General features: G+C 35.3%; 1 protein-coding gene across 2 annotated transcripts in view; it reads right to left on the reverse strand.

Moving 5' to 3' along the window:
* Positions 1–13,679, reverse strand: part of LOC137235079 (IDLSRF-like peptide) — a 354,667-nt gene that overhangs the window by 16,086 nt on the left and 324,902 nt on the right. For both annotated transcript variants that reach the window (XM_067758292.1, XM_067758291.1), the window contains one exon: positions 5,771–5,969. In XM_067758292.1, coding sequence (XP_067614393.1) covers positions 5,771–5,969 — 199 coding nt within the window. The remainder of the gene's footprint in view (positions 1–5,770; positions 5,970–13,679) is intronic.

The following is a 13,679-nucleotide window of genomic DNA, read 5'->3' on the forward strand; positions in this document are numbered from 1 at the left end:
GGTACCACGCCTGTTGATGAAATGATTATTGGCTCTATGCTTGCTTTATCAAGGTGCCATAACAGCTTCATTTCCTGAGCAAGTCCTGTGTACTTTCTTTTCTTTTCTGTGTGCACGTCTTTCAAGTTGTGCGTATTGGGAACCCCAATATCAATTAAATACGCCCTCCTTTCTTTCTTTTCTAATAGGACTATATCCGGCCTGTTATGGGGTATACTTCTATCTGTAAGTATAGTGCGGTCCCAGTACAGCTTATATTCGCTACTTTCTAGCACTGCCGAGGGAGTATATTTATAATACGGGACCTCTTCTGTAAGCAGATTCGAACGAATTGCCAAGCGCTGATGAACGATTTTCGCTGCGTTGTTATGTCGTGCTAAATAGTATGTTGCTGCGAGCATAACGCAAGCTTCTGTTATGTGCTGTATTGTTTCCGACTGCTGTTGGCACTTCCTGCATTTGTCACTGTCTACTTCAGCGCGTACAATGTACTTTAAGTAATTTTTTGTGGCTTTACTTTACTTTACTTTACTTTACATTACTTTACTTTACTTTATTTTACTTTACTTTATTTTACTTTACTTTACTTTACTCTACTTTACTTTACTTTACTTTACCTTACTTTACATTACTTTACTTTACTTTACTTTACTTTACTTTACTTTATTTTATGTTACTTTACTTTACTTTACTTTACTTAACTTTACTTTACTCTACTTTACTTTACTTTACTTTACTTTACTTTACTTTACTCTACTTTACTTTACTTTACTTTACTTTACTTTACTTTACTTTACTTTACTTTGCTTTACTTTACTTTACTTTACTTTACTTTACTTTACTTTACTTTACTTTACTTAACTTTACTTTACTTTACTTTACTTTACTTTACTTTACTTTACTTTACTTTACTTTACTTTACTTTACTTTACTTTACTTTACTTTACTTTACTTTATTTACTTTACTTTACATTACTTTACTTTACATTACTTTACTTTACTTTACTTTACTTTACTTTACATTACTTTACTTTACTTTACTTTACTTTACTTTACTTTACTTTACTTTACTTTACTTTACTTTATTTTACTTTACTTTACTTTACTTTACTTTACTCTACTTTACTTTACTTTACCTTACTTTACTTTACTTTACTTTACTTTACTTTACTTTACTTTACTTTACTTTACTTTACTTTATTTTACTTTACTTTACTTTACTTTACTTTACTTTACTTTACTTAACTTTACTTTACTTTACTCTACTTTACTTTACTTTACTTTGCTTTACTTTACTTTACTTTACTTTACTTTACTTTACTTTACTTTACTTTACTTTACTTTACTTCACTTTATTTACTTTACTTTACATTACTTTACTTTACATTACTTTACTTTACTTTACTTTACATTACTTTACTTTACTTTACTTTATTTTACTTTACTTTACTTTACTTTACTTTACTTTACTTTACTTTACTTTACTTTACTTTACTTTACTTTACTTTACTTTACAAAGTAAAGTAAAGAAAGCACTTTCAAAGTACCGCAATATTTGTTAGAAATTTTAAGGGACTACCTAAGAGAGAGGTATCTAATATATGAAAGTACTCACGGTCAAAAAAAGGTAAAAATAACAGGTGGAGCAGCCCAGGGTTCGGTACTAGGTCCCGATCTCTGGAATATAACTTACGATAGTCTTCTTCGGTTAGACATGCCAGAAAGCACCTTCCTCGTTGCATTTGCAGACGACGTGGCAGCTGTGATAACAGCACCAAGCTGCGAGCTGGCACAGCTAAAATTAAACCAGGTCATGCGTAATGTAAATAGGTGGATGGCTGAGCACGGTCTCCAGTTAGCAACAGCCAAAACGGAGATCGTCATCCTCACAAAGAGACGTATTCCCACTACCAGGAACATGATGGTTGGGGACCAGCCAATAGAAACACTCGCTTCAGCGAAATATCTGGGAGTGAGGTTAGACAGCAAACTCAACTTCTCGAATCACATACGAGGGACCTGCGAAAGAGCTGCGCGCATAATAGCGCAGTTGAGTAGATTAATGGCAAACACAGGTGGCCCAAAACCATGCACAAGGAAGTTGCTTGCATCAGCCTCGGATTCTATACTCTTATATGGTGCAGAAATCTGGGCGGACGCAATGAAATACCGGAAGAACCGAGTCGCCCTCACCTCGGTCCAACGCAGAGGGGCGCTGCGAATATCTTCGGCTTACCGCACGGTCTCAGCTGAAGCTGTCCTGGTCGTTGCGGGAACCATACCGATATATCTTCTCGTTGAGGAAAGAAAAACAATATATGACAACGGATCGCAAGCAAGTAGAGCTGCTGTTGCCATGCAGGCGCGAGAAGAATCAATCCGACGTTGGCAAGATCAGTGGAGCAACAGCATCGTAGGAAAGTGGACTAGGGAACTAATCCCTGAACTTGATCCATGGTTGAAGCGACCGCACGGAGAGGTAGACTTTTACCTGACCCAGTTTCTAACGGGACATGGTTACTTCCGCAAATACCTACACAGAATGGGTAAGGTTGATAGCCCGAGCTGTCTGTACTGTGGGGAAATAGACGATGTACGCCACACCTTCTTCGAATGCAGGCACTTCTCCCATCAGCGAAGGAGGGTAGAAGAGGTACTTGGCGACCTATCCCCGGGCAGTGTCATTAATAACATGACCTGTCGAAGAGACAGATGGGATACGGACATATGTGAGGCATATACTTACCATTAAACGAGAAGACGGATGCCTAGCCCATTAGCGTGAGAGTAGCCATAGAGCTCACGTAGCGCGCACCCGTACCCGAAGTAATGCTAAACGCGGTCCCAGGTACGGGGATTTGCGCGGGCCGTGGGAGGTTAGGTTTTAGTGGGTAGGCCTTCATGGCAGAAGGGAGTCCTACACTCGGAGAGTCTCGCAGTGAGGCTTAAATATCCCGGTCAGTGCATAAAGCATTTCCTCCTTCCACGAAACACAAAAAAAAAAAAAAAAAAAAAAAAAAAAAAAAAAAGTAAAGTAAAGTAAAGTAATGTAAAGTAAAGTAAAGTAAAGTAAAGTAATGTAAAGTAAAGTAATGTAAAGTAAAGTAAATAAAGTAAAGTAAAGTAAAGTAAAGTAAAGTAAAGTAAAGTAAAGTAAAGTAAAGTAAAGTAAAGTAAAGTAAAGTAAAGTAAAGTAAAGTAAAATAAAGTAAAGTAAAGTAAAGTAAAGTAAAGTAAAGTAAAGTAAAGTAATGTAAAGTAAAGTAAAGTAAAGTAAAGTAATGTAAAGTAAAGTAAAGTAAAGTAAAGTAAAGTAAAGTAAAGTAAAGTAAAGTAGAGTAAAGTAAAGTAAAGTAAAGTAAAGTAGAGTAAAGTAAAGTAAAGTAAAGTTAAGTAAAGTAAAGTAAAGTAAAGTAAAGTAAAGTAAAGTAAAGTAAAGTAAAGTAAAGTAAAGTAAAGAAAAGTAAAGTAAAGTAAAGTAAAGTAAAGTAAAGTAAAGTAAAGTAAAGTAAAGTAAAGTAAAGTAAAGTAAATTAAAGTAAAGTAAAGTAAAGTAAGTAAAGTAAAGTAAAATAAAGTAGAGTAAAGTAAAGTAAAGTAAAGTAAAGTAAAGTAAAGTAAAGTAAAGTAAAGTAAAGTAAAGTAAAGTAAAGTAAATTAAAGTAAAGTAAAGTAAAGTAAAGTAAAGTAAAGTAAAGTAAAGTAAAGTAAAGTAAAGTAAAGTAAAGTAAAGTAAAGTAAAGTAAAGTAAAGTAAAGTAAAGTAAAGTAAAGTAAAATAAAGTAAAGTAAAATAAAGTAAAGTAAAGTAAACTTTACTTTACATTACTTTACTTTACTTTACTTCACATTACTTTACTTTACTTTACTTTACTTTACTTTACTTTACTTTACTTTACTTTACTTTACTTTACTTTACTTTACTTTACTTTAATTTACTTTACTTTACTTTACTTTACTTTACTTTACTTTACTTTACTTTACTTTACTTTAATTTACTTTACTTTACTTTACTTTACTTTACTTTACTTTACTTTACTTTACTTTACTTTACTTTACTTTACTTTAATTTACTTTACTTTACTTTACTTTACTTTACTTTACTTTACTTTACTTTACTTTACTTTACTTTACTTTACTTTACTTTACATTACTTTACTTTACTTTACTTTACTTTACATTACTTTACTTTACTTTACTTTACTTTACTTTACTTTACTTTACTTTACTTTACTTTACTTTACTTTACTTTACTTTACTTTACTTTACTTTACTTTACTTTACTTTACTTTAATTTACTTTACTTTACTTTACTTTACTTTACTTTACTTTACTTTACTTTACTTTACTTTACTTTACTTTACTTACTTTACTTTACTTTACTTTACTTTACTTTACTTTACTTTACTTTACTTTACTTTACTTTACTTTACTTTACTTTACTTTACTTTACTTTACTTTACTTTACTTTACTTTACTTTACTTTACTTTACTTTACTTTACTTTACTTTACTTTACTTTACTTTACTTTACTTTACTTTACTTTACTTTACTTTACTTTACTTTACTTTACTTTACTTTACTTTACTTTACTTTACTTTACTTTACTTTACTTTACTTTACTTTACTTTAATTTACTTTATTTTACTTTACTTTACTTTACTTTACTTTACTTTACATTACTTTACTTTACTTTACTTTACTTTACTTTACTTTACTTTACTTTACTTTAGTTACTTTACTTACTTTACTTTACTTTACTTTAATTTACTTTACTTTACTTTACTTTACTTTACTTTACTTTACTTTATTATTTTATCTAATCCTTTGAGGGTTCACATTAAATATCGGTTATAGACAACAAGATACTTAGTGCTATTTAATTCTATTAACTAGTTACATTGGTTTGGTTATACAGCTATTGGTAAGATTTTCTATAAATAAATACATATGTATCAGGTTTTTAAATTAATATAATTCATCGTAGATTAGTGTATGCTTAAGAATTTCCTAACTATAGAGCTTGTCGATAAAATCGCAGCCGTCTGTATCGCTCGTCGCTTTTCGGTGAGTTGAAGTTTCTCAAGATTACAGTTTAGTAATTTTATCTAAGATTATTTTATTTTATTATATTATATTTTATTTTATTTTATTGAATCATTTTATTGATATTGCATAGCCGTATAAGTTTTGCAGAGAAACCAAATTCAGATATCGTGTTACATAAGCAGCTCATTTTCGTGCTGTCGAAGGCGGCTTTAAAATCGACGAAGGGTTGGCGCATAGTGACAACCGAGTCGATCGTAGATTTATCAGAACTGACGGGGTCCAATCAGCCGATTCAAGGTGGACTTCAATATTTCGCCTTACAGGACCTTTGCAGTACCTTATATGCGATATTAAGAAGTAAGTTTTGGCGATAGTTGGCCCAGTTTGCACGATCTCCCTTGTTTTGAGATGGGTAAAGAACGATTTGAATACAATCATCAGATATACACCATATTTTGCACAGAAGTCGTTCGCAGTCGGCGTAAAACATGTAGGTCCTGTCCCGCCCTTCGTAGGAAAAATTAAAATCGACTTATATTCATAATTATTCTATACCGTGAGCAAAGATGTTTGCACATCAAAAAGCAAAGAAAGTGTGTATTAAATTACTACACTATATCTCTATTTTGTTGCTGCATTCAATTTATGTTCCCTATTTTGTTTCCCATTTGTATAGCTTTTGATTATGTTTGACAAATATTTGCTTTCACTTAATTACTCACCTCATCAAATGTAATGCTGCACCAAAATCTTCAATCGTCTGCGATTCACTCAATGCTATGGCAACTTTTTCAACGCCACCCAAAGGAGCAAGCGCATCACGAGCCTTACTACCGAATAACTTTTCCAAATAATTGGGGCCATGCGAGGCGATTAGACTTTGCAAGAAAGAGGCGGTCTCCTCAACAGGTGGACGTTTGGCTGTAAAAAAGAAGAAAAAAATAAAATAAAACAAGTAAGGAAGGCTAAGTTCGGGTGTAACCGAACATTACATACTCAGTTGAGAGCTATGGAGACAAAATAAGGAAAACCACCATGTAGGAAAATGAACCTAGGGTAACCCTGGAATGTGGTTGTATGACATGTGTATCAAATGGAAGGTATTAAAGAGTATTTTAAGAGAGAGTAGGCCATAGTTCTATGGATGGACGCCATTTAGGGATATCGCCATAAAGTTGGACCAGGGCTGACTCTAGAATTTGTTTGTACGATATGGGTATCAAATGAAAGGTGGTAACGAGTATTTTAAAAGGGAATGGGCTTTAGTTCTATAGGTGAACGCCTTTTCGAGAATTCGCCATAAAGGTGGACCAGGGGTGACTCTAGAATATGTTTGTACGATATGGGTATCAAATGAATGCTGTTAATGAGTATTTTGGAAAGGAGTGATCCTTAGTTCCATAGGTGGACGCCGTTTCGAGATATCGCCATAAAGGTGGACCAGGGGTGTCTCTAGAATGTGTTTGTACGATATGGGAATCAAATGAAAGGTGTTACTGAGCATTTTAAGAGGGAGTAGGCATTAGGTCTATAGGTGGACGCCTTTTCGAGATATCGCCATTAGGGTGGGCCAGGGGTGACTCTAGAATGTTTGTACGATATGGGTATCAAACGAAAGGTGTTACTGAGCATTTTAAGAGGGAGTGGACATTAGGTCTATAGGTGGACGCCTTTTCGAGATATCGTCATTAGGGTGGGCCAGGGGTAACTCTAGAATGTTTGTACGATATGGGTATCAAACGAAAGGTGTTACTGAGCATTTTAAGAGGGAGTGGACATTAGGTCTATAGGTGGACGCCTTTTCGAGATATCGCCATTAGGCTGGGCCAGGGGTGACTCTAGAATGTTTGTACGATATGGGTATCAAACGAAAGGTGTTACTGAGCATTTTAAGAGGGAGTGGACATTAGGTCTATAGGTGGACGCCTTTTCGAGATATCGCCATTAGGGTGGGCCAGGGGTGACTCTACTGGACTGTGTATAAAAACTGGGCGTGGCTTCCACCGATTTCGCCCATTTTCACAGAGAACAGTTACCGTCATAGAGTCTATGCCCCTACCAAATTTGAGAAGGATTGGTAAATTTTTGTTCGACTTATGGCATTAAAAGTATTCTAGACAAACTAAATGAAAATGGGCGGAGCCACGCCCATTTTCAAATTTTCTTTTATTTTTGTATTTTGTTGCATCATATCATTACTGGAGTTGAATTTTGACTTAATTTACTTATATATTTACAGTAAAGATATTAAATTTTTTGTTAAAATTTGAATTTAAAAAAATTTTTTTTTAAAAAGTGGGCGTGTTCTTCATCCAATTTTGCTAATTTTTATTTAGCACATATATAGTAATAGTAGTAACGTTCGTGCCACATTTCATCATGATATCTTCAACGACTGCCAAATTAAAGCTTGCAAAACTTTTAAATTACCTTCTTGTAAAAGTGGGCGGTGCCACGCCCATTGTCCAAAATCTTAGTCATTTTCTATTCTGCGTTATAACGTCAACCCATCTACCAAGTTTCATCGCTTTAACCGCCTTTGGCAATGAATTATCGCATTTTTTCGGTTTTTCCAATCCGATATCGAAAAAGTGGGCGTGGTTATAGTCCGATATCGTCCATTTTAAATAGCGGTCTGAGATGAGTGCCCAGGAATCTACATACCAAATTTCATCAAGATACCTCAAAATTTACTCAAGTTATCGTGTTAACGGGCAGACGGACGGACGGACATGGCTCAATCAAATTTTTTTTCGATACTGATGATTTTGATATATGGAAGTCTATATCTATCTCGATTCCTTTATACCTGTACAACCAACCGTTATCCAATCAACTGAGTATAAAAATTGTAGATATGTAATCTCTTTTGACAACAGAGCACAGTTAAGCTGCGACGCAGGACACCATGGTAAGAAATTCGCAGGTCAAAGTCATAAACATTTCTTTGATCCTTATTGACTTTCAATTACATGGTGCGCAATTTGCGACAAAATAATTTCATTTTCTCCACTCTACAAGTATGAACAGGAGGCGGTCATTTGAACTTCTTATCTACAAAGTAGTTTATTCCGCTTCCAAAAAATCACTTTTACGTATGTATGAGATAGAAATAACAATTTCAAGAATTTTAACATCTTCCTAGGCAAAGCTTATTTTGTGAGCAAAAAATTACGCTGCGATACAGGGATCCAGCTCAAAATCGGCAAGAGAAGCTCATTTCGATAACGTGAAGTTCCGTTGTGCGTAAAGTAATACAAGGTGTAAGTTGTAAGTAAGTATGATGACGTAAGCTATAAGTTCTTGGAGAATCGTTGTGACACAACGACCTAGTTTCAAATAAGGTTGATATTGACTTCAAATAGCTCCTTCGGAGATCTTAATGAGTCGAAGCCGAGACACTTTTAGCTAATTCTAGCAAAAGTTGTACCTTCAAACAAGAAGTAACTCGATGATTTCACCTTGTCATCCTCCATGCAGCTGCGGAAAATAAGGTTTTCAAGTAAAATGAGACGTTCCTCACGGACTTCTATTGTACAGGGACCCAAAAAAACCCAAGAACTATAACCACAAAAAGGATCTCGCCAACCTATAAGATGAAGTGTACGTCCAGCATTTTCTTAGATGACTCGAGGCTTATATATTTAGAAACATACCACAGGTAGCTAGGGATAGTTTGTGTTGTATGCAGTCATCTATATGGTAGTTTAGACATCCCATACTACCCTATAGTGCTCCACAGTTTTATATTTTATTTGCTTTCATATGCGCTTAGCTCTCAGAGTAAATGTTGAACTATTTATTAGGACAGCATCCCATCAACTGCATCCTTAATAGCGGTAACTTCCGCTTGTAAGGCGTTGCAGCGGCTTACATCGAGCTCCTGACAGAAACCTGGGGTGGCATTAACCGAAAATATGAAATTGTGTTTGAGGCTAGAATCAGATCTAAATGAGTTAAAAATCCAGCAGACACCGAGTAAAATGCAAGATCAAAACTAAAGTTGTATAAAAAACCGGGACTTATTCCGATGCTGTTGTAAAATCCTAAATAGAGTGTGGAATCAAACTCGGAGCTGAAAGTGAAATCGGATAATAAAACTAAGCAAACTGTAACAAGAACTCGAAGAAAATAAGGGGCGTACACCGAAAATATAAAACTAAGTTTGAGATCGAAATAAGAATCGATTAAATTGTTAATCGAATGAAAAGCTGATACTTGTTGTTGTGTCAACAGTGCTTCGCTCCATTTAATGGGTACGACCACTTACAAATTGTTATCAAAGTCATCTAACGGGAGTCCAAGGAAACTGGCAGTTTCAACAGAGGCGAACCATAGGAAGATTGGTGCTAGAGGCGTAGGTTCCACATTACAATTGAAAAGATGGTTGGTGTCATGTGGGGACACATCACATGCTAGGATGTCCTGGTTTGTTACAGTTTAACAAAAACTACCTGTTCTGCATTTCGTTGTGCTCGTTAGCGCTGAGCTCTTTGGCCTCGCTATGTAGGTGGTGTTCGGAGGCCATAGGGAGACATCCCGTGACAGTTATGATTGCAGCATTTTGACAGGCCTCTAACCTTTTCAGTGTGTGTTTTTAATGCCAGGCTATCAAACTGGTGACGCACTTCCACGGCAGCCGCTCTTTTTTCCGACCAAGGGCTGTCATTTCAGTGTAACCTCATTTAACTTCTTGATGATACTGAGCCGGAATCAAAATCGAAATCGAATCCGTTCCCACATAGGAGGTTCAATTCAAAACCTAAACTAACTCCGAAGCTAAAATCGAATAAAAAATTGTGATTGAATTGAACATTCGCAGTCGTCTTGTCTCTTTTCTATTTTGCTTTGAAAACTCGTATTTAATGCATTCGATTTTCAAAAATCAATGCGAATTTTGAGAGGCTCGTGACTTGAATAAATAAAACGTGAAAAATGTTTGCAAAACGTTTTTTAGATTGGTTTGCACAAATTTAAAAAAAAAACCAAAAATTTAAAAATAAAAATTTAATAATAAGCTATTTTTCTGTTCGCTGCCGTATTCTTAAATTCTAAACATTTTTTCATTGCAATATCCATTTAAGAAATAGAATATTAACAATTTCGATACATCACTGTACCGCTCGTGATATTGTTCAACCTCCAAAGGTGCTGTGGTCTTCAAAATTAAAATCTCGATCCCGCTCAAGATGATTTTATAAAGCAGACTTCATAAAGCTCAATGACTTGATTACTACTCATGATTGGTCGGATCTTTATTCGAGTAACAACGTCGAGTCAGCGACTTTTTTATTTTACGCTATTCTTGATGGCTTCTTTGAAAGCTGTGTTTCCCTTCGCTGTGTTAGTGTTGGAACAAGTAAACCACCTTGGTTCTCAAGACAACTTATAAGACTCAGTAACAGGCTTTATAACGTAATCTAGGCTTTATAAACGTTTCAAGAGATCAGGACCTTCTGACGTTTTTTCTAAATATTCAGTTGCTCGTTGCATCTTTCATTGTCTAATCAAAAATGTTATAAGTTGTACTTAAGCAGTTGTAAATTTCATTTTTTCAACAATCCGAAAAGATTTTACATTTTCATAAATTCTAAGGGAAAAACATCTGGTTTACCAGCTACCTTTTCTAGCATGGTTTTGTGCAGCGTAGATCAACCACTACCAACTTGCCAGAGTTCACTTCTTTTGTAAAGGGTGGATTTTTAAATAATGGACTTCAGAAAAGCGTTTGACTCTGAGCTTTTAATTTACAAATTTGATTAACTTGGGTTTCCGAAGCATTTACAAGTATGGCTCGCCAGCCATCGGACTCAAAAATTTTTGTTTAAAAACAGTCTTTCAAGGTTGTTTGATGTAACGTCTGGTATGCATCAGGGTAATCATTTGGGTCCATTACTTTTTACTTTGTTTATAAAGAACTTACCACAAATCCTCATACATTCCCGAACTCTTATGTATGTGAATGATGTTAAACTTTGCTACTCACATTTGCCTCCGGAGTCTACCAGCGGAGAGATTCTACAGGCAGACTTGGACTCTATTCAATGTCGGTGTACTGCAAATTTACTAGCTTTGAACTGCTCGAAATGCAAACTAATAACATTTCACCGAGTCAAGCCAAGTTTGACGCTAAGCAGCACGCCTTTGGAGCGTATATCTGTTGTAAGTGATCTAGGAGTTCTTTTCGATCCAAATCTGACTTTTAATATGCATATTTCATCAATTGTAAGAAAAGCAACAGGTATACCCGGATTCGTGAAGCAATGGGCTAAGGTGTTTAATCACACCATCTTTGTTACGACCAATCTTTGAGTATTGCTCGTGTGTCTGGTGGCCAGGGTATGAAAACTTTATAATGCGTATTGAGTCGGTAAAAAAGAAATTCATTACATATATTTGCACTACGTGGTCTTAGCTAGGATTAAAGGGTGCATTTACCACCATAAAGGAATAGGATTCTTCTTATAAATCTGCCAACTTTAGAATATCGAAGAACTTTACTCGAGGTAATCTTCATTTATAAACTCATTATGGGCGAGATTGCTCCTCTGATCTTGTTAAAAAAATAAATGTAAGGTGCGATAGCCTCCGAAGAGATCTAAGGCCGAGCTTCTCTTCCAATTTGCACCGTGGTCCTCTTGATTTTCCCTACAAATTGGCCGGACGGGACCTACATATTGTTACGAATATTAGCAAAACTGAGGAGTGCTGCCATCTCCAGGCCGATGCTAAGCAGTGACGTGAATTTACATCAATAATTCAATCATTATGTATCTACATAAACGAATCAATAATTGCGTCTACACATATGTACACATTCCGACGAGCAACATTTACATACAAGGCAACGAGAGATGAGATGTCACACACCGATGAATTTACTTATACGCTTATGTGTGTGCGGGAGACTGTAAACTACAAACACATGCATATATCTTATCTGAGTTGTCACAAGAGAGAGCAATAATTTGTGCACGAAGTTGTGGCTGGCGATTTTGTAGCCGAAACAACTAGTAAGTTCTGGAAATCGAAGAGCCTAGAAGTATGCAGCGTAAACTATAAAAGCGAGGCAAGCGAGTAAGAAGTAATTCAGTTTGATTGGAGTTGTCAAGCAGTTTGATTAAGACGATATCTAGCGAGCAATAGCAGTGTAGAGTTTCATTGAGCTATCAATCAGTGTGGTTATTAAGCAAGCTATTCGTTGCACAGTTTGTTATTGTGAAGTACTTTAATAAAGGCCATTTTGCATTATTACAAATTGGAGTTATTTATTCAACAGTTTAGTGATTCGAACTTAGCAAAGGATTGCAAATAAGAGGATTTGCAAGCAAAATCGTTACAATATTTTATGCCGACTCTGAACGGCATCTGCAAGGCAGATGAGTTTTCACTGAGAGCTTTTCATGGCAGAAATACACTCGGAGCGCTTGCCAAACACTGCCGAGCGGCAACCACGCTTAGAAAAATTTTCTTCTAATTGAAATCCTTATTTCAAAAATTTTTGATGTTGTTTTGCCCGGGGTGTGAACGGTGTGGTAGGCGGAGCACGCTACCATCACACCACGGGGCCGCCGATCTTGTTAGTCGACTAAATTTTGCTGTTCCTGGTAGAACGTGCTGGCGCTTTGTGCCTTTTCATCTACCACTTTTCCGGCAAAAATTTTGCCAAAAATAATCCACTGTGTAAATGGTGCTCGCACTACAATAACTTGTATAACTGCATCAGTTTGAATGTTCGTTTACCGCGTTGCATAATTCAATACTCTCACGTCTGGCCAGATATTTTGAACTTTTTCATATGTATGGTTGAATTTAATAGATATATTTGCATTTAATTGTTTTTAATTGCAACATTAATTCATGTTAATATTTTATCTTAGTAGTCGGCCGCTTTGTGTCTGTGTCGACTTTAATCCAAAACAAGTAAAGGTGTCTAAGTTCGGGTGTAACCGAACATTATATACTCAGCGTGAGCTTCAACTGAACATTTCATTTCAGATAAATTACTTTTCTACATAACACGTGGTACCGCCCGTTTAAAAAAATGTCTCCCCATTTCCTCTTACAATAAAACTTGATAAGTGAAAATCATTGATTCAAAACTATTTTTTACTAAGTTATAGCCTATTCTTCTAGTCTAGGAGCCTTTTAAATTTTTTTTATATCTAAGTTGCCGTGGTCTTTAACCGATCCCGTCCATTTTTACTACTATAGAGAGAATTTGTGTACCCAATTTTATTACGATTCGTTAATTTTTCTTCCAGTTATGGCTCCCGAAACATAGAAAATTGCTTAGTCATAAAAGGGGCGGTGCCACGCCCATTTTTTAAATTTGAAGTTTTTTATTGTTATTAATCCACTTGGGAAATGAAATACCATTGATATAAAGCTCTTTTTTTTGCAAAGATATAGCTTATTTTATTCGTCCACGACCCTTTCAAAAATCTTTTATATAAAAGTGGGCGAGATCCTTAACCGATTTCGTTAATTTTTCTTCAAAGCATTCCTTATAGTAAAGTCAACCTCTCTGCCAAATTTTGTTACGATAGGTTTAACGATTTTTGATTTATAACACAAGCGGGCGGTGCCACTTTTAATCAAGAGTCTCATTTATCAGTCCACACGTCAACT

This window comes from Eurosta solidaginis, chromosome 1 (assembly GCF_040869045.1).
Source record: "Eurosta solidaginis isolate ZX-2024a chromosome 1, ASM4086904v1, whole genome shotgun sequence".
In the NCBI taxonomy this organism is placed as follows: domain Eukaryota; kingdom Metazoa; phylum Arthropoda; class Insecta; order Diptera; family Tephritidae; genus Eurosta; species Eurosta solidaginis.